Genomic DNA, 22,528 nt, shown 5'->3' on the forward strand with positions numbered 1-22,528 from the left:
GCTTGGATGGAGCAGTATAATCATCGAAAATAGCTGTCGACAAATGTAATATAAATGTATTTAGTAGCGGTGTTAGAAATTCTAACAGGGGATTCAAAAAATTACCATTATGTCAAAAGTTTTCTTTATTTAGAGAGGATTCAATCACAAATATTCTTTTTACCTATATACAAGGTACAATTTCCTGGTGAAGTAAATTTAATCGAACCTCCTTCACGAATAGCTCCGCCCCCTATTGCATCACCCGTCCTTGTTATCTTCAATATATATATATATATATATATATATATATATATATATATATATATATATATATATATATATATATATATATATATATATATATATATATCTGCCTATGCTTGTAGTGATCTTCGTTTTCAAACTTATACTGGGACGTCTCTATCATAATGAGCTAGCATCCATATGAAGTTAGTGGATAGATGGCGTCTTTAATTATTATATTAAAATGCAGTTATACTCTGCCGAAGAAATAGTTTTAGGTTCAGAACAGGCCCTTAGTGATTCCGAACAGATTATTTATCATTTATATAGCAATTGATGAAAGCCAACTATACTTGAATTTTCCTAGTGTTTTGAGGCTCTTCGGTTTAGAAAAGTTTATAAATTTATCAGAGCATGTTGGAAGCTAATTCACAAATGAATGTACAGAATGCCACGCGAGACTAACAAGAGGTAGTGAAGAACTATGTATTTATAAATATAATAATATCTTGGGCTCCATATGTGCAATTGATCTAAGAATTTCTAATTTTGCACCTCTTTCGGGAATTGTAGACAAATAAATCATATATTCAAGGCTTGGAACAAAGAAACTACATCCAATGAACTTGGAAATTGATGGTCTTGAACTTTTAACCCCCGCTTGTCTTATGGACAAACTTGTCAAGGTCAATAAATAAAAGTGTTGCTCATGGCCAAAACTTCTTAGAGCCTGTTTGGATGGACTTTAAAAAAGCGACATAAGTTTTAAAACTAAATATGTTCAACTTTAGATAAAATGCTTCAAATGTAGAATTAATTTTTGGGCTTATTTTAAGCATAAAATGGCTTTAAACTGGCAAGCCAAACACTCAAAAAAGCTGAACTTATAAGCCAATCCAAACGGGCTCTTAAACTTGAAATTTCATTTTTTTTGTGTGGAATGTCCTTCAAAGGCACTAGTTATTAATTTTTGCCCTCTGCCTAAAAAACTCATGGGTTTTGGATTCGAACCTTTGCTCTATCAAAAATTTTAAAAAAATCGCAAGATGGAGTTTTGGATTCGAACGCTACTTAAAGGTAGAGTTTGCACCTTATAAGGCAGAGTTTGGATAAAAGTTTGCCTTAAAGCAAATCTCTGCCTTAGGGCCTAGCTTTTGGCCGAATAGGCGTAATTATGCTACAAACATTTGTCTTACTAACTTTTTTTCTTTTTTCTTTTTAGTGAGCCGAGGTTCGAACCCAAAACCTCGGGCCATTAGATGAAGGGAAAAAATTAAAGACCAAAAATTTAAGGGACAAAAATTAAAGGCCAGTGCCTTTGCAGCTAAATCGTGCAAATGACCGTTGAAATTTTACCATGAATCAAGCGGAGTCAAAAGTTCAAGACCACCAATTTCTAAGATTATTCTTGTAAATCATCTGGTTTAGAATGGCTTTTGGTGGAGCAGGTTTGGGCCTTATTTTATTGTAAGAGCCCCTTTTAATTGGGCCTATAATTGAAGGGCTTTTGAAGGAGCAGGTTTGGGCCTTTAATGAAATCCAAGAACTAATGATTGGGGAAAGAGGGGTAAACTTTAAAAACCAAAAGTATTGGCGGGAAAGAGAGCCGTTGTCCCAAAAACACCAAATTCTGGCGCCAAAATCTAAAATTTTCACTGGGTTTCAGCTGCCCATTGCCCGAAATTTTACGGGCATCCCAAAAAAATAAAAAAAATAAAAAAATAAAAATCTGTCACAAAATTCTTATTCTTATCAACTCCCTATATAGCCTTATGATTATAGATTAGTATATAATCTTAACCAAATTAGGTTTATTTGGATCTTCTATTTTCTTTATAAATTTGCCCCTTATTTTGCCGCCTTCTCTCCTTTTTCATTCATTCGAAGTCTTTTACATTTTAGACCAACCCTTTTCTCTCTTCTCCCTTATAGTTTTAGAATCTTAGTGCAAAATCAAGAAAGACCCTTTTAGTTCATTCATTCTTCTTCTTTCCATTTAATTTTATACCCTCCAATTTACATAGATTCTTGATAAAAGAAGAGTCTTTGTGTTCAAGAAAATCCAAAGGATAAATCTTTTTCTTTTGTTCATTACAAAGTTTTGTTTCTTTTTCAAGAATACAGACATGGGGTTTTCAAAGAAACATCAATTAGTAGATGGAAGCAAAGAAGAGAACAAAATGTGGGTAATTGCTGGAATAGCCTTTAGGCCTAAACTGAAATCAATATCCACAAAGCCAAATAAAGAAGAATTTAAAGACGAAGAAGAAGAAAGGTCAACAACTCCAACAGCAAGAGATTCAAGGATACCGGAAAAACTTCCATGTCCACCGGCTCCGGTGAAGCGCCGGCCTGCATCTACGTGTCATTATAATGGTGCCAGAGAGTTCTTTAATCCACCAGATCTTGAATCTGTGTTTATTATTCGACATGTGGAGAGAGCAAATTATTAGACCATAATTAGTGAAGGGCCAAACAATAACACCTTATGCAACCAGAAAGAAGTCCTTTTGTTTAAGTTTATTAGTTTTTTCAGTAGCTTAGACTTTTGAGATTTAGATGTTATAATGTAATATACAGAATATATACTAGATATGGTCTTAGCAGATTAGCTAGTGTAGTTCAATTTCTATCTATAAAACTAAGAATATTCTCAGTATTATGGCTTTTTGTTTTGTTCTTGTTCTGTTTTTTTCTTCTTAAGTTAGTTTTTGTAGTTGCTTAGGCTTTTGAGATTGAGAGTTTTTGTAGTTGCTTAGGCTTTTGAGATTGAGATAATGATGATTATGTAATATACAAAATACTAGATATGGTTCTTCTTCTCAGTAGATTAGCTAGTGTTAGTTCAATTTCTATCTATAAAACTAAGAAGAATCTCAGCATTATGGCCTTTTGTTTTGCTCTTGTTCTGTTTTATTTTAAGTCCTTAATTTTTTATTTTTTTTTGGTAGCTCAGGCTTTTGAGTCTGAGATAATGATGATGATGAAGAATACTAGATATGGTCTCAGTACATTAGCTACTTTAGTTAAATTTTTATCTATAAAACTAAGAAAATTCCAGTATCTTCTTTGGCTGAATTCTTTTTTATTTTAATTTAATGTAAAATAGGCTTTTGAGATTGAGATTCTGATACTAATGATGTAATATGCAGAATACTAGCTATGGTTTCTGCAAATTAGTTAATGTACTGCAGATTTTTTACTCAATGAAGTAAGAAAATCTCAGTATTTTTTCTTCCACTTAAATATAAGAAAGTAAAGCAATTCAAACTGTTACGATTTCAAATTCCAGAAAGTGAATCCTAGCATTGAATTCACATAACAAGTAAACTACAAAATCAGAAATTCAAATTTCAATTTTTTTAAAGTTAAAGAGTAATTTTTTGTTGTTGCAACTTGCAACTAGTGCCTTTTTCTTAACTAAACAAGAAGAGACACGTGCTTTTTGAAGCTGAGTAAAGCAAACTAGGTGGGATTAATAATCTACTAGGAAGAAGAAAACAAAAGTCAGCCAATACATTTTAAATTTGACAAAGGTAAATCTTTCTTATGGCTGAGAGATACTGTACGGATGCTTGGCCAAATTGATTGACACGTCAAAAATGCTATAGCTTTTTTGAGTTCCCTATATAAATTTCCAGCTCCACCACAGGTGGTAGAGAGATCGATACTTGAACTGTATAGGAAGGAATTTATACTACAATTTCTTCCCTCCACAAATCCTGCATGAAGGTACAATCGACTACAAATACTTTACCGGCTGAACTAGGGTTAAATGGATTTTTACGTGAATAATAAACCTACTTAAATGTGATTAGTATGTCATAGATTGAGTCCCTTCAGGCAGTGGCGGATTTAAGATATTCTCTGAAGGGGTTCGAAAAATAAAAATGTAGTGTCCGAGGCTTGAATTTGGAACCTTAAGGTGAATTTTAAACACCCTAAACCACTGAACCAACCCCTACTCTTGTATACAGGTTGTTCAAAATCTATATATGTACATAAAACATATAAAAATACCTTATATATACAGTGTAATTTTTTGCCGAGGGTGTATCCTCCCCTGCCTTCGGGACATCTAATTAAAAAAAAAAAATTTAACTAATATCCATTGATACTTTTAAAAAATCTAAACTACTATTAGGTCACTTAGGAGCCAATTATAAGTAATTTTCATAACAAATGTGTACTGCGGTAACTTGCAAAATATAAAAACTAACCTGTTATAATAAGTTAAACTTATGTTAATTAGTAGTGTAAATTTTATATACTCTCTGTATATGTGTTAAATTGAAAAAAAAAAAAAATGACATAGGGTAATACTTATAAACAATGATAGTTGTAGCCTTTCCTCCTTAGACTTTCAAGTCCAGCTTCACGGGTCCCAACTGCATCTGCAAATCTGTATTTGGCAAAACCAATTCTTCCTCGGAATGATTCATTTGTGATTAAAAGACAAAAAAGATGTTACTGTTTGAGAATCCTAGGTGGGGTTTAAATTGTTTGGTAGATATTCAAATTCATTCCTTGCTTTTGATACTACTTGATGACAAAGAAAAATTGCCTTTTGTTTGATTGTTTGTGGTGTTGCGCCTCTAATATGCAATTGGAGTGCTTTTGGATAAATATAAACTTTGTGGTATGTTAGTTGATTAATTTCAACCAACCCACCAAGTTGAAATAGTGAATATTACCTTTAAAGTGTCTTCTTTTTCCCGATTTTCCCACTGATATTCACTGACTCGGTTAATCGCATTTATGCCATGTGGCGTCCATTAAATGGAAAATATTCATACCATAAAATAAAAATTGAAATAAATAGCCACCTACCGTAGAACTATCCCGTCATAGTTTTTTGTACTTAAGAAAGGAAAATTGAAATATCCCATCATAGTTCTTTGTAGTTAATAAAGGAAAATTGAAATAAATAGCCGCCCACCGAAAAAGAAAAATAGTCTGGCATATATATAATATACACATAATATATATATATATATATATATATATATATATATATATATATATATATATATATATATATATATTACATATATTGGCTAGCGAATGTAAAAATTAATTACCAAATGGCCAAATGTGTAATTAAATATGATTAGCTTATTAGAAAGTGATGAGGAAGTTCTTTAAGTCCTTCAACCTAAATAATTTTTCATAGGGATCAGCATAGTTTAGGAAGAAAAAAATGCATTAGCAATTTGCAACAGCAGCAAAGGTTGGAAACTCACCATGTCAGACTCCATGTTTAGTGTTTGGATTAACCTAAAAACGAAGTTCCATTAATTAAAAAGCAGCGAAGTTCCACTAATTAAAAAGCAGAGTTGAATTCAGTACTCCCTCCGTCCTATATTACTTGGTCATTTTTCCTTTTGCACGCCCCTTAACAAATCATTAATAAAAGATGTGTTTATTATCTTACCCCTATCTCTCTCCAATAAGTACATTCTAATCAATATTGATTATTTTTAAGAACATTTAATACTAAGGGTAAGATGAGAAAGATTTAGTTAATTTTATCTTAATTTTTAAATGAACAAATAATTTGATACATATATTTTTAATAATATGGCCTAGTAGTATGAAACGGAGTGAGTACTACAAATTCCTTTGTGATTGTTTCATTGGATTCCTTAAAATTACCTTTTGGATAAGTGTCAATCTTTTTTACCATTGTTACCTTCTGGGAAACAGCTGATGGCAGATGCGGCCGAAAGGATCTCTTTATACCGCATTTATTTGTAATCTTCTTAATTAAAAAAAAAATCATCAATTGTCTATCTATGTACTTTTTTGGTTTCGATATATTAAATTCGGATTCGCATCGAAAGTTAGACCTCCAATCCGAAACCTAAATGAAAGATTACTTACCACTTTATTATAATCTTTATTTGTTCCCTATATACACAACAACAACAATCCAGTGAAATTCCACAACGCGCGTGAAATGCAGGAAAGGGTAGAGTGTCTGTGACCTTACTCCTCTAGGGATTCGGACATTTTGTTTCAGAAAGCCCTTACCAATATATATGGTACTAATATATTAAAATAGTATATCTTATCTTATCCTAACGTTAATAATTTTTAAATTTAACCTTGCTATTTCAATGAGTGAAGTGATAAAAAAATGAGATATTTAAAAAGAGATGAGTAATTCAAACAAATACTCCTCTAGTTAAAATTTACTACCACTACTTACTCCTCTTGGTTCGCATAATAAATGCTCCATTATTGTGTTTAGACCGTAGTTAATGCTAAGGTTTCTATCTCTCCAATAATGAGTCTAACTCTAACATACTTCTCAGGCCCTATATTGAAAATTTGAGATAGATAATTTGAAACTTGAAAACTTCTCAAATATGTTTTCAAATTTTAAATTCTCTATTTTATGTCTAAGGTGCAGGAGAAAATGCTCCAATTTGATAAATAATTTCTCATTTGAAAAAGAATCAAATACTGAGGGAAAATGCCTGGCTTGTATATCTTGCTAGCTAGTCTAAGGAAACCAAATATATATTCCTATTAGAACAGTTATTTGAATTTTGAAGCATACAGATAGAACTAGTATATATCAGGCTATTATTAATAGTACACCTGTTAGCTCTTTTAAAGACATTAAAAAGAGTAGAAGTCAAAAATTTCAAACGCCATTTATGGTGGAATAAAAAATTGGAAAAATTAATGATGTAATTAGCATTTACTTTAACATATGTGCACTGTGACTGAAATTTGACTGCCTTTACATATCATATGCACTATTGTAAATTGAAATTTGACTTAATCTCGGGCATATCATGCATCTCATATTCATAAACTTAATTAGTGTTAAACAAGATTCCAACAGACTAAATATCAGAGGCGGATTTAGCCTTAACCCACTGGGATTATGTGAACACGCAGACTTTTTCTCAATCTTTATATTTATTTTAAGAAATTTACTATATATCTATAAATATTTAATTGTTAATCTTATTAACTTGAGGTAAAATTTATAAATTTCAAACTTGGATCCGTCACTGCCAACAGTAAAATAAATCATCAGTTGTTTGCGTGTGGGGACACTGAAGGAAGCAAGACGCTTTCGTTCTAATTTGTAAATGTCTAATGATAAAAGATCTAAATAGTGAAGTTATCCTTAGAGTCCTCGAAAAAAGGAACAACATATCATATTACCATAGGGATTTTTTATGGAGAAAATAATAGGAGTAATTTGGTAGGACTAGTGCTACTAATCTCTAATCGAACTACGGAGTGAGTCAGATTTGTGATTGTTAGAACTTAGAATTATATTTTCTTTCTTTTCTCTGTTCAGTTACCGTGCAGTTTTCAACTGTGAACGAATTAAATTGGAGAAACTCAATTGATTAGAACTGATACTTGTAACTATTCAGATATTAGTGTGTTAAATTTCCATGTAGTTTCAAAAAGTCAAATTTATATGGGCTAATTTTTACTATTGTGTTATTTACAAATGCACTCTATTGGTTTTCTTTTATAATTATCGTACCAAATATAACAGCAGTTCTCGACATATGGTTTCCTCTTCTTCTCTCTTTGGATGAGAAAATTGTCGAAGCTTGAAATTGATTAATTTACACTAAGCTTTATGTACATTTCTCTCTCTATTCGTGCAATAGAGTCGCTAACACATTACTACCTCCGTCTCATATTACTTGTCCATCTTTCCTTTTACACGCTCTTTAAGAGCTCATACGTAAAAGTGTTTTTTTTACTACATTATCCTTATCTCTCTCCAATTAATTGCAGTCTAATCAATATTAGTTACTTTAAAAAACAATTAATGTTAAGGGCAAAACAGGAAAATTTAATTACTTAAATCTTGATTTTGTAAATGGACAAGTATTTTGAGACGGATATTTATAATAATGTGGACAACTAATATGGGAAGGAGGGAGTATCTTGACTTAATTTTTGCAAAGAAACCATATAGTATCATGGATAAATGAAAGAGTTCACGTTTATTTTATTTTTTGTTTCCCCACCGATGCTTGATACTAGTATCAGGACCCTGATTAATCTGAATGCGTATAGCATAAGGTTATTCGCGATCCCGACTAAACTGTTTTCATATTCAGGGCTCGAGACCTCCAGCGAAGAATGAATGCGTCATATCCATCTCATCACTACCCTAAGTAATTCTATTACAGTTAGAGCTAAGAATAACCTTAGTAGGGGTTTGGACATGCGATTTGAAATCAGCGTTTGGACATGCGATTTCATCTCATGGTTTCAAACCATGGGATAAAATCCCAAATCATCCACAAAGACATGATTTGAGGTTTCAAAACATGTCCAAACGACACCTTAGTTTGGATCATGTAATAACTTTTCACAACTTCTCTACCTCTTGTAATAAATGAAAACGTTCTAGAACTGTTAATTACTCTATACTTATAGTCGGTCTTCAGTTCTCTTTTTCTTCTTCTCCTGGCAAGCATACTCTATTAGGTATTGAAAATTAATGAGTTCAAGTAAAAATTTCAACTTGCATTTGATGGTACGTAGTGAGAGAGACAGTTCTACTAGTCACCGGCAGTAATAATAATCTTTTCGGGTGAGGAAATTACTATTAATTAATGTGCAAATATACATTGGATAAAGGATAAGAGGAATCCAATGCAGTATATACATGCATGGAAGAGTGTGAAAGAAATAAGAAAAAGATAACATGTACACATCCCTTTAAGGAATCCTATGGAACTTAGAGCCCGTTTGGATATCCTAAAAACCCCATAAGTGAAAAAAATAAGTTGAGTAGAAACTTATTTTTTTTGAATTGATGTACTCCTTTTAGATAAATAAGTTAAATTATTATTTTTTTGAAATTTTATTTTTAAGACATGAAAATATTTTAATTTTGTGAGTAAACATCAAAAAAAATTGAAATCGAACATTCATAAGTCAATCCAAACGGGCTCTTAATTGGATTCCTACCCCTGATTTTGAATTGATGTACTCCTATCATATTTATCTTCACCATAAATTATCTGTTTTTTCAAATAAAATTAATTAGACTATGATTTTTTATTTTTTGATAAAATTTGAATTTGAAAAAAATGGCATAAAGAGTATAACCCAAATCACAAATTATAACGTCAAAGCCGTAGTCATGATATGGTTGAATCAACTTTTCTTTTTGTATTTCGGTTTTTAGTGTTGTTAATACTTTATCAAACTGGATTAAAAGTTTAAAATATAATACACAATATATACTTGCAAAATATTAAACTTACCTTAAAATTTTGGTCATGCCAGAATATACCAATTATCAAACTGGATTAAAAGTATTCTTTAAGGACATGAGAAGCTTCTAAAAGAATATACCAATTTTTCTTGAACTTGTGTTTGAATATAGTATGAAACTTGAAATTATTTTTTAAAATTTTATGGAGAAATCATTATTCATTTGAAAAACTAATTAAAAATATTTTTAAAATTTCAAGTTTGAAGACGAAAGAATAGATCAAATTATTAAAAAACATTTTATTTTTTATTTTGCAAATATTATTTGAAATAATATCTACGGCTCAAACGGGTCGGGCTCTAGGTGCCAGCCCCCAGCCATGGCAGAAAAATCTTTGTCCTGCCCGAACTGCCCGTTAATTCCACCGCGGGAACCTTAAAAAAAGAATATTTTGGATTTGCGCCAATAATGAGCCCGCAAAAGGCGGTGCTAGGCTACGACTATTTCCTTCCTTATGGTACTCCGCCACGTGGATGAGCCACAGATATTTTAATCCATGCTCCCTCTATTCCTGGAGTTCGCAACTTAAATGACTCAAAAAATGACATTTGAGACAAAAATAACCTTTTGAAAAAAAAGTTACATAAATACCTTTTGCGTATTAATTTAGTGTGCAGTGTAGTCTTATTGCGCACTAAATAAGGGGTTTAATAAAACGGCCCCAACCCATTGTTCATTGTTCAAAAGTTTTGAAATTCACGTTTTTTCCGTACTTTAACCAAAGATTAGTCATGTTTCAAAACGTCGGCATATCAATATTTTATATAAAATCGAATATCTTTTTCTGCGAACAATAATGTATGTTCAACACATCAAGTATACATATATGTTTGGATCGTCGTTTTAGGGATTGTAAAGTGTCCCGAAGTAAGTTTTGTGTGTTTGAAAACCTATTATCTTTAGGTTTAAGTGTTTTATTTTATAGGGTTTGATTAATTTAGGACGTCACATGAGTTATTATTAAACGACAATAAAAACTAAGATAACTAATTATCATTAAAAAAATAATACCAAAAAAAATATATACTAACATAAAATGTACATTTTATTTACAAATACACAATCTCCACCCCCTAGGTCCCACATATGGGGAGCCTTTAAAATAACCTAGGCCTAAGGCGAACCCCACCACCCTCACCATCATCTCCACCCCCCTTCTTCCTCTTAATCTGTACATGCTCTATAGCATGATCATCCTGCCTTCCCTTCTCTGAGCCCTTGCTGAAAATATGCTTCCTATGGGAGACGGCGGTGGTCGAAATGTCATCAGCTTCAGGAGATGACTCAATCTCAACAGGAGACGGGTCCACAAGCACAGAAGAATGAACCTGAAATAACATATAAACAATTTAATTTAGATTTATTCTAAACTAAACATGAAATAACATATAAACAATTAATTAATACATTATTTTATTATAAAAAATCAGACCTATGTGTCGACGGGCTCTTGAGCTGGCTCCTCAAAGATCTCCTGAGCGGGCCCGAGCTAGAACTAGAACCTAAGAAATGGAAAATTATATAATAATTAGTATAAATATTTTAATTTATTAAAATAATTATTTTAAACACTTACATCTTGGCTCGGAGATGTAGATGTTGCCGGAGCTGAACAAATAATTAATAAATAATTATCTAATCAAACAATTAACAAATACTAAATAAGTAATAAACAAATAAAAAATTAGCTAACAAACAATTAACAAATACTAAATAAATAATTAATAAATAAACAATTAGCTAACAAACAATTAACAAATACTAAATAAATAATTAATAAATAAACAATTAGCTAACAAACAATTAATTAATAAAAATTAACAAATAAACAATTAGCTAACTAACAATTAACAATTAATTAATAAAAAAAATTAAAAAAATAACGAAAAAAGGGGCAGTGGACAGTCCCCAATTGCGCAAGAAAAAATTGCTTAATTTTTTTTTCTTTTCGAAATCCACAACTATTACACAATAATCACGCGTAGGATAATAATATATTTAATAATGTAATAGAAAATTCATAGTAAAATACCTAGATTGAAGGTTGTTTTTGAGTTTTTGAAATCGAGTTCTACGCCGCTTTATTCCGAAATCCAAGCTTTGAAACTTGTTCCTTGCTTTGAATATATCAAGAATATTGACTTTCGAGTTAAAAAAATAACACGAAAATGATGTTTTTTGATGTGGGACCAAGGTCTTTTTGCTTGATAATGGCAGTTTTGATTTTAAAAAAAGATGGGGAGACCGATCAGCAGGGAAGAAGAAGGGCCCTTTTTTAATACTCCTATTGCGCACTAATTTTACAGTTTAGTCCTATTGCGCACTAAATTGGTGCGCAAAAGGTACTTATGTCGTTTTCTTTTTTAATGGGTTATTTTGGTTCCAAATCCCACTTTTTGGGTCATTTAAGTTGCGGCTTCTATTCCTAGTATCTTCGTTTGACTGGGCATAAAGTTTAAAAAATAAATGAATACTTTCGAATTTTATGGTCTTAAATTAAAGATATGTTGAATCATTTAAATCTTATACTCTTAGAATTGCCATGTAGAATATCATAATTGGTGAATTTACTAAATATAGAAAGAGACGTTATTTTTTAGATAGACCAAAAAGAAAAATAATACACTTAAATAGAGAAAAAGGGATTACATCACAGAAGTAGAATTTGGCTTGTTTGGTTTGCAATTTTACACGAGTTTACCGAAATTTTCGTGGAATATTATGGAGTATTATTTGTATAATCAAGATTATCCCATTTTTAACCTTACTAAGCATCAACTTTTTAGTAGAACCAAGCAAAACCAATTAGTTCTGAAAATGATATGATTATTAATCATGGTAAGGTTATATGATTAATTATCGAAGGAAGTAGAATTTTAGCCATGTTTAATGGATGATCGATGAAATAAAAATAGACAAGATAATAGTACATGATTATGTTATCAAGTTGATTATCAGTCCATCACCAGCAAAAAATAGAGGGGCAAATTAAGCTGACATGAACATTAAGAATATATTCATACAGCAACTTCTCTAGTAGTAAAAATGAGACCTTTAAAGTATTAGCGTCAATCTCCGTTTCTCTTGTTTCTTTTTGTACCGCTGTACGAATAACCATGCTCTATTAGCTATTAGTATTGAAAAAGGAAATATACATTTTGCTGCTAGGCCAAAAGTATTTACACCTCTTAGCCAATATACATAATATACACATAATCTTTTATATTTATCAAAATTGAATACTTCTAATCTTTGCTATATTTAACAAAATTAGCACGTGAGAAATACATGAGCAGTTTAAAACTAAATAAATCAAATTCTCCCACTCATTTCCCCCAGTTATCTAGTTTTTATTTTGTAATTTCAATAATATACAATCCAGTATAACATATTACATCCACATAGCCATATTTTTAATTTACATCCGCATAGCCATTTTTTTTTTCAATAGTGCTTATTTATACACACAATATACAACATTATACACTTACTATAAATAATGTATCAACCTTGTATAAAAGTGTATAATAATGTATAAAAGGGCCAATCCGGGTATTAGAAATATGGGTCATTTCAGGTTAATATTTTCTCAAAATAGACATAGAGTGTTATTTTCCTTTTACTAATTTGGTCTGCTTCTTGTGTTGGTTTTTCTGATACTAATTTGGTCTGCTTCTGTCGGTCTGATTTTGCACATTGCTAGTTTTTCTCAAGTAAGAATTGGGCGAATCAGTTTGAACAAACTTGCTCTGATGGTTTGTTTATATTTGTCACGTCCTTTTTACTAGTCATTTGAAAATCTTATTTAGGTCTACAGCAATAGTATCAAATGGGCAAGTTTAGAACAAGTTAGACAAGAATGGGTAATAAGCTCGACTTCTCATATTTGATATGGTTTAAAGAAAAGGGTGAGGGGAGGCAAGTGATGAATAATACAAATACTAATATCCTTTGCGAGATTGGAATTTACTAACGTATTATGTCCAATTATTTTGAAGGCTATTACTAACATATTATGTCAAATAATCATTTATAAAGCTCTTATAGCAAATCATATAAAAAGCCCAAAAAATGATGCATAGAACAAAAGGGCATTTTTTTTTTTTTTTTTGAACGAGTTATTAGATTTTATTTGACTTATAAAGAAGAAAAAAGAAGGAGCTGTACCTAAAAGAACAGAAACTGAAAAAAAAAAAAAAAAAAAAAAGTCAGCCAGCAGAGAGACTTCATAGAGTAGCAAAACAGTGCCAATTTACTTGAAGCCATAGTTAATGCTAATAGTTTAGACATCCTCATATAGCTTGCTAATCCTGTATGTCTGTACAATAATTTAACTGCATTTCAAAAACAAAATTGCATTAAGAAGAATGCATCATTTTTCTTTAAGCAATGGAAAGCCTGCAGTCAAAAATAGGACTAAACTCTTACCTCTATATATAGATCTACACAATGACCTCAGCTAGCAAAGCATTCCTTCAGTTTGGAAGTAACCTTCAAAGTTATATCACCATAAGGTTCATTTTGATTCACATCGACAAGTCCACATTTCTGCAACACCTGGAATCAATTTCCAGAAGGAAGACAACAAGTAAAATCTGATGAAATAGTAGTTCCTTAAATAATAGATACACATTATACTAAATATGATCATTGATTAAGCAACAAAACTTAACATGTATGCAACTAAAAAGCGTCAACGTATAGATACACCTTTTTCTTGACTCAATCGAACACCACCACCACCAACACCAACAACATACCCGGTGTAATCCCACAAGTGGGATGGGGGTTTGGGGGGGTGGGGGAGATGGATGGAGCAGACTACTTTTGTGGGGTAGAGAGGCTGTTTCCGATAGGCCCTCGGCTAAAGAAATTAGACAGCAAAATAGCAAGAGACAAGACATATGCAGCAACAGCTAATACACATCAAGAATAAGTGGTTACGCGATAACTGAGTACTACTACTAAAGGTCAAAGAAATGAGAAGAATATGTACCGCACTCCAGATACCCCCCCCCCCCCCTCTTACCTACCTACTACCCTTCTACCTTAATTCTCGACCTCCATACCTTCCTATGTAAGTTAAAAATGATTTTACTAGTAATAGCAATAATAATCATGGAAATACTAGCAGAGGACTTACCAGAGTCTCGAAAACCATTCGAGCACATATTGTCCTGTTTTTGCCTTCTAGAATTGTATTTAAGCTAAGATTTATAGCCTTTTCTGAGATGGGGGTTACTGGTGATTGCCCTTGCAAAAATTGAGCCATAGCTCTACAAAATCATATACCATTAAAAGACTATCTTGCAAAAGTAAAACAATATTATGAGAAGAATTTTTACCAAGTGCTACCTTGTTCTAATAGGTAATGTGTCAAACTCTGGTGTTACCCCTTGCTTAATTGATAAGTGACCAATAGGAGTGTCGTCATCTTGATCCAGAAAATTCAGATCCTGCATTAGTATTTAGCAATTTATCAGATGAAAAACAGGTAAGAACTAAAAGTTTAAATGTCATTTTTGGCTGTAACAATTTAATCAAGCTTGATGAGAATAACCACTAGAACAATCAGATATGAAACATAATCTTCCACTCACTTCAAAAGCCGAACTCTCTCTTTACAAGTACTAGCCTAAAATAGAACAATATAGGTAGGGGTTTGGCCATAGATTCCAAATATTTTTCACTTTATTTGGAATTTATGAAGTTGGAGTTAAAGATGGTGTTGTGTTTGGTTATAGTTTTTGCAAAGGAGAGATGAGAGCACTTTATTTAAATTTTGTGAAGATGAAGTTGGAAAACAAGTTTGGAGCACGTTTCCAAATTTGGGATCCAACTTCAAGTTGGATTTTAAAATTTTATAATCAAACACTGATTTTGAAATACAATGAAAAAAATATTCTGGAAAAAAATGAACAATTCTCGTGGCCAAACGGCTCCTTAAGTCTTCAACAATAAAACAAACAATGATAATCTAGAGCTAATGAGATTACTCTAGACAAACATACCCCAGCAGAATGATCAAACACAGGAATATCAGACAGAACTGTATTCTCCAAACCTAGTCCCTCTTCGTACCATGTTGACGGGGTCTCCATATCAGAACCAACATGTCCAGTAGATGCTGCTGGGTCGGGCATCGGGAGGGCCCCACTCTCCGTAGTTCTTCCCATCTGATCTGATTGTGTCCCAACAGTTGCTGTAGCAGGAGTGAAATCATCTCTTCGGTCTGGTGGAGAGGAAATGAACTTATTTGGTGAAGGCAAAATTTCAGACAACAAGTTGGTGCATGCATGGTCTTGATTATCACGTAGTCTTTCGATCTCATTCCCAAGACCATTCACAGGTTGAGGGGAATATTTACCACTGGGTTCTGCATGATCCTCCTGTGAGTAGGGGTGGCAAAATTAGCCCACAAAAACATGACCCGTCCAATCCGCTTAAGTTTGGGCTTAGCTCGTGTAGCCCAAATTGATCCATAAAAAGTTAAAAACATTGTCAAAATATTTTCAATTTTTTATTTTATTTGATATGTCATATATAGCTATAATAATAATAAAAAAAATATAGTTTTATTAGGTACTTAAAATTATAAAAAGAACAAACAAAAAAAACCTAAAACTTTCCAAGAATTGGGTGGGTTGGGTTATAACGCACTTTTTAGCCCACTATATGCCAACCCATTTCGGCCCAAGTAATATTTGGACAGGTCATTGACCCCTCCATTTATTTCTTTCAGCCCATTTTCACCTGCTCAAATCCAGCCCAACCCGCCCATTTGACACCCCTACCTGTGAGGAAGCCATCTTGACTTTTTCTGAAATGAAACCTTCCTTGTAGATGTTGCAAAGATCATCACATAATCCTACAAATTTACAACAGCTGAGTTTCTAGTGGAGATAATACAGACTCGTACATATTAGATTAAAAAAGGCTCTGTTATACACCCACCAGTTAATACAGGCTCAAATAACATTTCATCTTTTCTACATCTCTTGTTTCGTTTCCATAAGACCAAAGAGAAAGGATCCTTCTTTTCCTGGCATTCCAATTCACTGTTATCTTTTCTACGTCTCTCGTTTCTTTTCAATTCACCGGTATCGTCTAGATACCTTCGAATATAACTGTAGTGTTGGATATGATGCATCGTCATAAAGACTAATGGTTGAAGAGAAATCTAGTATTAAATCAGATGATGATAAGTTAACATACGCATTCGACAAAACTATATCTTCATCTAGCTTTTGCTTTCGCTTTCTTCTCCTTGCTTTTGGCTCCTCAGGTGGGGGTGTTGATCGAAGTGCTAAATCAAGTGACTGATGACCTGAATATTCATGAAAAGGGTGAGTTATGGATTAGCATGTATGCATGAGATATATACAATCAGACCACTCTATAACAACCATCCTCTGTAACAATATTTCACTATAACAACAATGTTTCTGTGGAATCGATCTTCCATGTTATGTTATACCTCTCTATAACAGTCATCCTATATAACAACACTTCACTATAACAACCATATTTTTTGCGGAACCGATCTTTCATGTTATGTTATATTATATATTTTCTATAGCAACATTTCATAATAGCAGCCAAAAAATATTAGAACAAACGACGTTGTTATTGAGAAATTTGATTGTACTATATATTTTCTATTCCGTTTATAGCAGCCAAAAAATATTGAAACAGGCGACGATGTTATAAAGAGGTTTGATTGTAGTTTGAGTTTAACAATAAGACCCTTGCACCCACCGAAAAATATCTGTGGATTAGTGAATTCATGAACCTCTGCTGCAGTAGTAGAAGGTGGTTCTTCTCGTTGTTGAAGTGGGAGAGTGTGTCCTCCAGAGGCCACCATTTCTTCCACAACTGGGGTTGCCGTTTCCTTGTCTTTCATGATCTGTTCCTCCAGAGCTTTATCTGGTTCCATCACATCATTACCGTGGTCCGGCCATAACGGAACACTCTCATAAACATGATCATGGACAGCATCACGCATGATTTCGATTTCTGGAATATCTTGAGGAATGTCCTCGCGAACAGTTCCTTTGTTTAATGCTTCCTGATTCTTAGGGGAAAAATTTTGAGATTGACCAGAAGTTCTATCTGGGTTTGAAGGATCAGAACTGCAGCAACAGAAAGGTGTAATTACCTTTTTGGACCGTCCTAAATATATAATAGCCGACAAATATATATGTTTTGCATATTAAGTAAATATACATATAATATACACAATCAGTGTATATGTTTTGTATATTTTGGCCAGCGCCTGTAATTAATGCGGCCAACGGGCCAAAAATGAAAAAAGCCCAAACAGAACATATATCCAAAACATGTCAATGACCGGAAACAATCTACATCTATAGTCAATTAGATCCTTACTCTAGCTCCAAAGGCAGGCCACCTAATCCAGAAACTTCACCCGGTTTTGACAAACTCGTCCATATGTCCTGTAAAAACGAACTCTTAATCAAACTGATGTTGCAATGTGAGTGAATAAATCTAGAATTTTATTCAAATATGAAGCAAAAGATAAACCCACCTCATCAATGAAAATACCTACATACTGATCTTCACGTGTTAGTATTTGATCTATGTGAAAAAGAATTTCATTATTTAAAAAGTCATTACTAATGAAAATGAAACAAAAAAAGGTCTTAAAACAAATTTAAGTAAAAAACGAAATACATACCTCCCAAAGTTATCTCTTCTTGATTTTTAAAATGAGTATCCTCAAACCTGGAAATCAAAATGCACGTATGACTTCCTGCAGACTTTAGATGACTAAAACTAAAAAAGTACCACTCAGACAAGATTACCTATTCAGGTCAAGATCATCATCAAAATCTAAGGCATCTAGTTCAAATGTTTCTGGCAAAGTAATGGAGTGGTATGATGCATGAGTGGCATCTTCCGGAAGATTGACATTTGTAAAAGAATATGCCTTTCTTATCCCCGTTTCTAAGTTTCTGCAGTCTTGGAAAAAGTATTCAACTTGCTTTGAGTGTATCCGAACAACTCCAAGCAGAAGGGTGCCATACTGCCGCAGTGCAAAGGGTACTTGCGGAAACATGATGAGCTCTAGATATAAATTTCAAACTATAAGCGTCAGTAAAAGTGAGCAAACACTTAGAAAAACTGTAATAAGAGCATATCAAAACTACTGTCACATATTTATGTAGAGCAACTTAGGTCAAGCTGTTATGCATCCTTTCTTTCATTTTTTTGAAATCTTGCGTTGTTCACAAGATTCACAACACCAGCAACCTATGAGTTGGATAAAAGCTCTCTATAAGATATCAGCGTGAAAAGTGATGACAGGTTCGGAGAATATCAACTCTAGTAATCGATAAAGAAGTAAATAATTTACTACTATGAGTGTATGAATGCATAGCAATTGAGCTATTAAGGGAGCATCAAGAATAATCCAATGAAAACAAAGTGCACTTGGAATATACCAGAGAAGACAAAGAAGCATTAAAAATCATGGTCTGATTCAAATCTTTAGTCTCGTTATAGAGAAAGGTCCAGAACTCACATTTACAAATGATTCCAATGAGCCTCATTTGTAGTTAGGTACTTAGATTAAGACGTGTTGTCTCTTACTTTTCTAAAAATTCAAAGAGTTAATTATATGGCTTCTATGTTAAAGTTTATTACTTTTATGTTTAGGAATACTCCAAGCTCAATAACAAGGGGAATCTTTAATGAAAAAGAACAAACCTTTATCTCACAAAAAGTCAGAACTGATATCAGCAAAATATTAATCAGATAATAACCCCATGAAATTACAGCAAAAAAAAAAAAAGGCTCAGAAAAAAAGGGGCAACCCATCATTTCCCACAAAAACAAAAATAAAACACTTGACCTTGTTGTAATGTTTTGTGTTGTTAGTTTAAATACAATGTTTCTTTTGATTGTTAGTTAAATTTTATTGTATCATATCGTTAAATCTATCTTTATGTAACGACGAAAAGTCCAATTTATGTAACGACAGATTTGATGTGATCTCGTTGTTAACTTATTTTTTCTCTCGTTTTGTCTTTGCTTATTATCTAATAATTCTATTTTATCATTTACCTTACCTTTTTAGGGTAGCTCTACCCTAATTTTCTTGTAGGTTTATCCTTCAAATTGTTGATCTATGACATTAGGTAACGACGGAAAACGATACGATCTATCAAAACTTTTTGTATTTATCAAAATAATACAGTACGATATAATACAAGACATTGTAAAACAATTCGTAACAACCTTCCAAAGAGTTAGGCAAATATAAAAAAGGGGCAAACTTTCAAGAAAATTAAAACACGATAAAAAATAAAAAATATGTACTGAAAGATTAAAAAATTATAGGGAACAAACCAACAGTAGAGAGTATGTTAGTGGAAGCATATTGAGACTTTTTTAAATTGCTTTGGATGGTCGCTGCTTGCCATACGGTCGCTAATGGACCTTTCCTACCCAAAAGTGTTAGCGAATAGAACATAATGACGGCAACTTTTTCAGTTTAGATGCCTTCCGGTGACCTAATTAATTAATATTAGATGGTTAATTAATAGGGTTTTACGGTTCTAAAAATGGAAAGGCGGGAATTCGAATGTGGCGCCAATATATGGAAAAATAATGACGCTTTGGATTTCCTGATTAGTAGGGAAAATATTTACCTCATAAATGTGATTATAGAAAGACAATGGTTGGATTCGGTGGGTTATCCTAGTAAAATTTATATCGTGCCAACTTTTTATACCAAAAATTAATAAATTCTCGATTCATTGGTAGATTAATTTTTGGTACTTTATTTTAAAATGTCAAATAAGGATATAATTCCACAATTTAGAAAATGCAACAAAGTAAAAATAGTTAAGATTTATTTCAAATTGTTATAAAATAATAAAGCAAGCAAGAACAATATTGTAGACAAAGAGAGAAGAGAGGAATTCTTTTATTTCTCTTGTTAGGGATTGATTTACAATGAAGGAGAACCTTTATATTTATAGGGAAAAAGTGACTTGATCCCAAAGTCACTAACCCTAATATTTCTCCTAAAGATAAACATCCATAATAATAAATAATATTTATAACACTCCCCCTTGGATGTCTATTTGATAGATAATGTGTCTTGTTAAAACCTTACTAGAAAAAACCCATTGGGAAAAATTCTAGTAAAGGAAAAAGAGTACACATTTCTAATAATACACCATTTGGTTGCCTCATTAAAAACCTTACAAGAAAAAACCCAGTGGGACAAAAACCTTGAAAGGGAAAAAGAGTACAACGCATATTAACTCCCCCTGATGAGAACTTCAGTCCAAAAACTTGAATTTTCACATCTCAATCTTGTGCACCATCTTCTTGAAAGTTGCAATTGGTAGAGACTTGGTGAATAAATCAGTCATATTATCGCTCGAGCAAATCTCTTGCATGTTGCTATCACTATTCTTCTGGAGCTCGTGTGTGAAGAACAACATTGGTGAAACTTGCCTTGCGCTTTTATGAATCCTCTCTTTAGTTGGGCTATGTATGCTGCTGCACCTTCAGTCTTTGGATAGAGTTGCATTGGTAAATAATATTATTGAAATCACTCCAAGTGCATTCCTGACTTGCTTTATAAACAGATGTTACCTTTATATGATTTGACTGTCATGTAGAACAACATCGTATGACTATAATCCCTCATAGTCATAGCAAAATATATAAATGCATCAATTGCATAAAGATATGGCACTTCAGGACCAAAGAATTCTGCAAGTTTCTCATTTCAACTTCTTTCAACAGATAATATACTGCTTTTGAGAACTCTTCAAGAGTTTCAATAATATTCAAGTCCTCAACTTGCACCAACAATATGACAGATTTTGATTTCCACAAAGACGTAAGGATAAATAGACCCTTAGTCATTAAATATTCATTAAGGTGATTAAATCGCATTTACCTTGCTTGATTTAATTCATATATGAATAATGAACAAACTTCTAGATCTTGTATATGCTTCAGGCATTTAAAATTCTTTAAGAATTTTCATATAAATTTTGTCAAGTGACAACATGCATTAATATCTCAATGAGTGAAATTTTCTGTTGTTTGGACTGCAGGTCCAATAAGCTTGAAGCTTACCAAAATGCATCATTTCACTTGGTAATAATGTCTACGTTAGCATGCTTTATATACGTAGAATTCAGATCCTCACAATCTTTTACAATATTGCGCTATATTGTACCAAAGATATCGTCGACGATATATCATTTGTATCGGTTTGCAATATGACATAACTTATTGAGATCTCATCACTTTCATTATTTTTAGGTACCTAAACCTCTCATGAGGTTTCATGAAGTGTTATGTCGTGCGCTCTTCAAAAGCACATTGCCTCCTTATAATGATCGTTGATCATTGATCATTTGCTCCTCTCTTTTTTTCAATGGTTATTGTGTTTGGAACCGATTAGTCTACCACACTTCATGCATACTGTAGACTCTGTCCTTCAGGGACATGAATTTAATAGGAGCATTTTGCAGCTGAAATTAGAAATTAATTTTGGGTCAGCAAATGCTTCTAGCATTTGAGTTGAATCATCTTTTGAATGAGGATCATACTAATGATAATTCATAACATATTCCTCAGCTGCTTATTCTCTTCCCCTTATGTTAGAAAAACTAACATATATCGCATCTTCTTTGGGGGAATTCATCTTTGTGCATCATGGTAGATTAATTAATCATATACCACACATAAAAAAAAAACTATTAGATGGAAATATATGGTTCCTAACCCTGAACCAATTGTGAGGGGAGAATTTATCATAATTTATTGGTCTGAAGCATACAAGTGATGTTGTATACAATATATCATATCTCAGACTAGCACATGAAGCTTTGTTCTCATAAACAATGGTTTAGCTATTTAGTAGAGGCATTTAATGCCAAACCAACTTGGATATAAACCAGCGTTATCAAGATGGATTGTCTTGATTACATAATCTGAAAATTGTGCTCTTAACTCAATTATTTTGAGCAAGTA

The 22,528-nt window shown here is 32.5% G+C and overlaps 2 protein-coding genes across 2 annotated transcripts; one reads left to right on the forward strand and one right to left on the reverse strand.

Annotated features, from left to right (window-relative positions):
* The first annotated feature begins 2,240 nt into the window (after positions 1-2,240).
* On the forward strand, positions 2,241-3,050 carry LOC132048395 (cyclin-dependent protein kinase inhibitor SMR6-like). Its single transcript, XM_059439300.1, has one exon. It carries the CDS (start codon positions 2,352-2,354, stop codon positions 2,676-2,678), a length of 327 nt encoding a protein of 108 aa, XP_059295283.1. The 5' UTR covers positions 2,241-2,351; the 3' UTR covers positions 2,679-3,050.
* Positions 3,051-13,608: 10,558 nt separating this feature from the next.
* LOC132048396 (sister chromatid cohesion 1 protein 3-like) lies at positions 13,609-20,078 on the reverse strand. Its single transcript, XM_059439301.1, has 14 exons — positions 19,874-20,078; positions 18,328-18,589; positions 18,201-18,247; positions 18,051-18,100; positions 17,891-17,958; positions 17,261-17,634; positions 16,718-16,829; positions 16,457-16,629; positions 16,297-16,370; positions 15,514-15,891; positions 14,858-14,958; positions 14,646-14,778; positions 13,931-14,059; positions 13,609-13,836 (listed from the first exon to the last, which is right to left on the reverse strand). The coding sequence occupies exons 1-13, from the start codon at positions 19,995-19,997 to the stop codon at positions 13,958-13,960; spliced, it is 1,998 nt and encodes a 665-aa protein (XP_059295284.1). The 5' UTR covers positions 19,998-20,078; the 3' UTR covers positions 13,609-13,836; positions 13,931-13,957.
* Between the last annotated feature and the right edge of the window lie 2,450 nt (positions 20,079-22,528).

Source organism: Lycium ferocissimum, chromosome 2 (assembly GCF_029784015.1).
Source record: "Lycium ferocissimum isolate CSIRO_LF1 chromosome 2, AGI_CSIRO_Lferr_CH_V1, whole genome shotgun sequence".
Taxonomy (NCBI): domain Eukaryota; kingdom Viridiplantae; phylum Streptophyta; class Magnoliopsida; order Solanales; family Solanaceae; genus Lycium; species Lycium ferocissimum.

Bases quoted from the DNA above. Each gene is read 5' to 3' on its own strand.
- LOC132048395 (XM_059439300.1), top strand. From the start codon at position 2,352: ATGGGGTTTTCAAAGAAACATCAATTAGTAGATGGAAGCAAAGAAGAG.
- LOC132048396 (XM_059439301.1), bottom strand. From the start codon at position 19,997: ATGTTCTATTCGCTAACACTTTTGGGTAGGAAAGGTCCATTAGCGACC. The intron at 16,830-17,260 runs GTGGGTGCAAGG...ATGAATATTCAG, and splicing joins TAATCCACAGATATTTTTCG to GTCATCAGTCACTTGATTTA. The intron at 16,630-16,717 runs GTATGTTAACTT...CCAACACTACAG, and splicing joins GATATAGTTTTGTCGAATGC to TTATATTCGAAGGTATCTAG.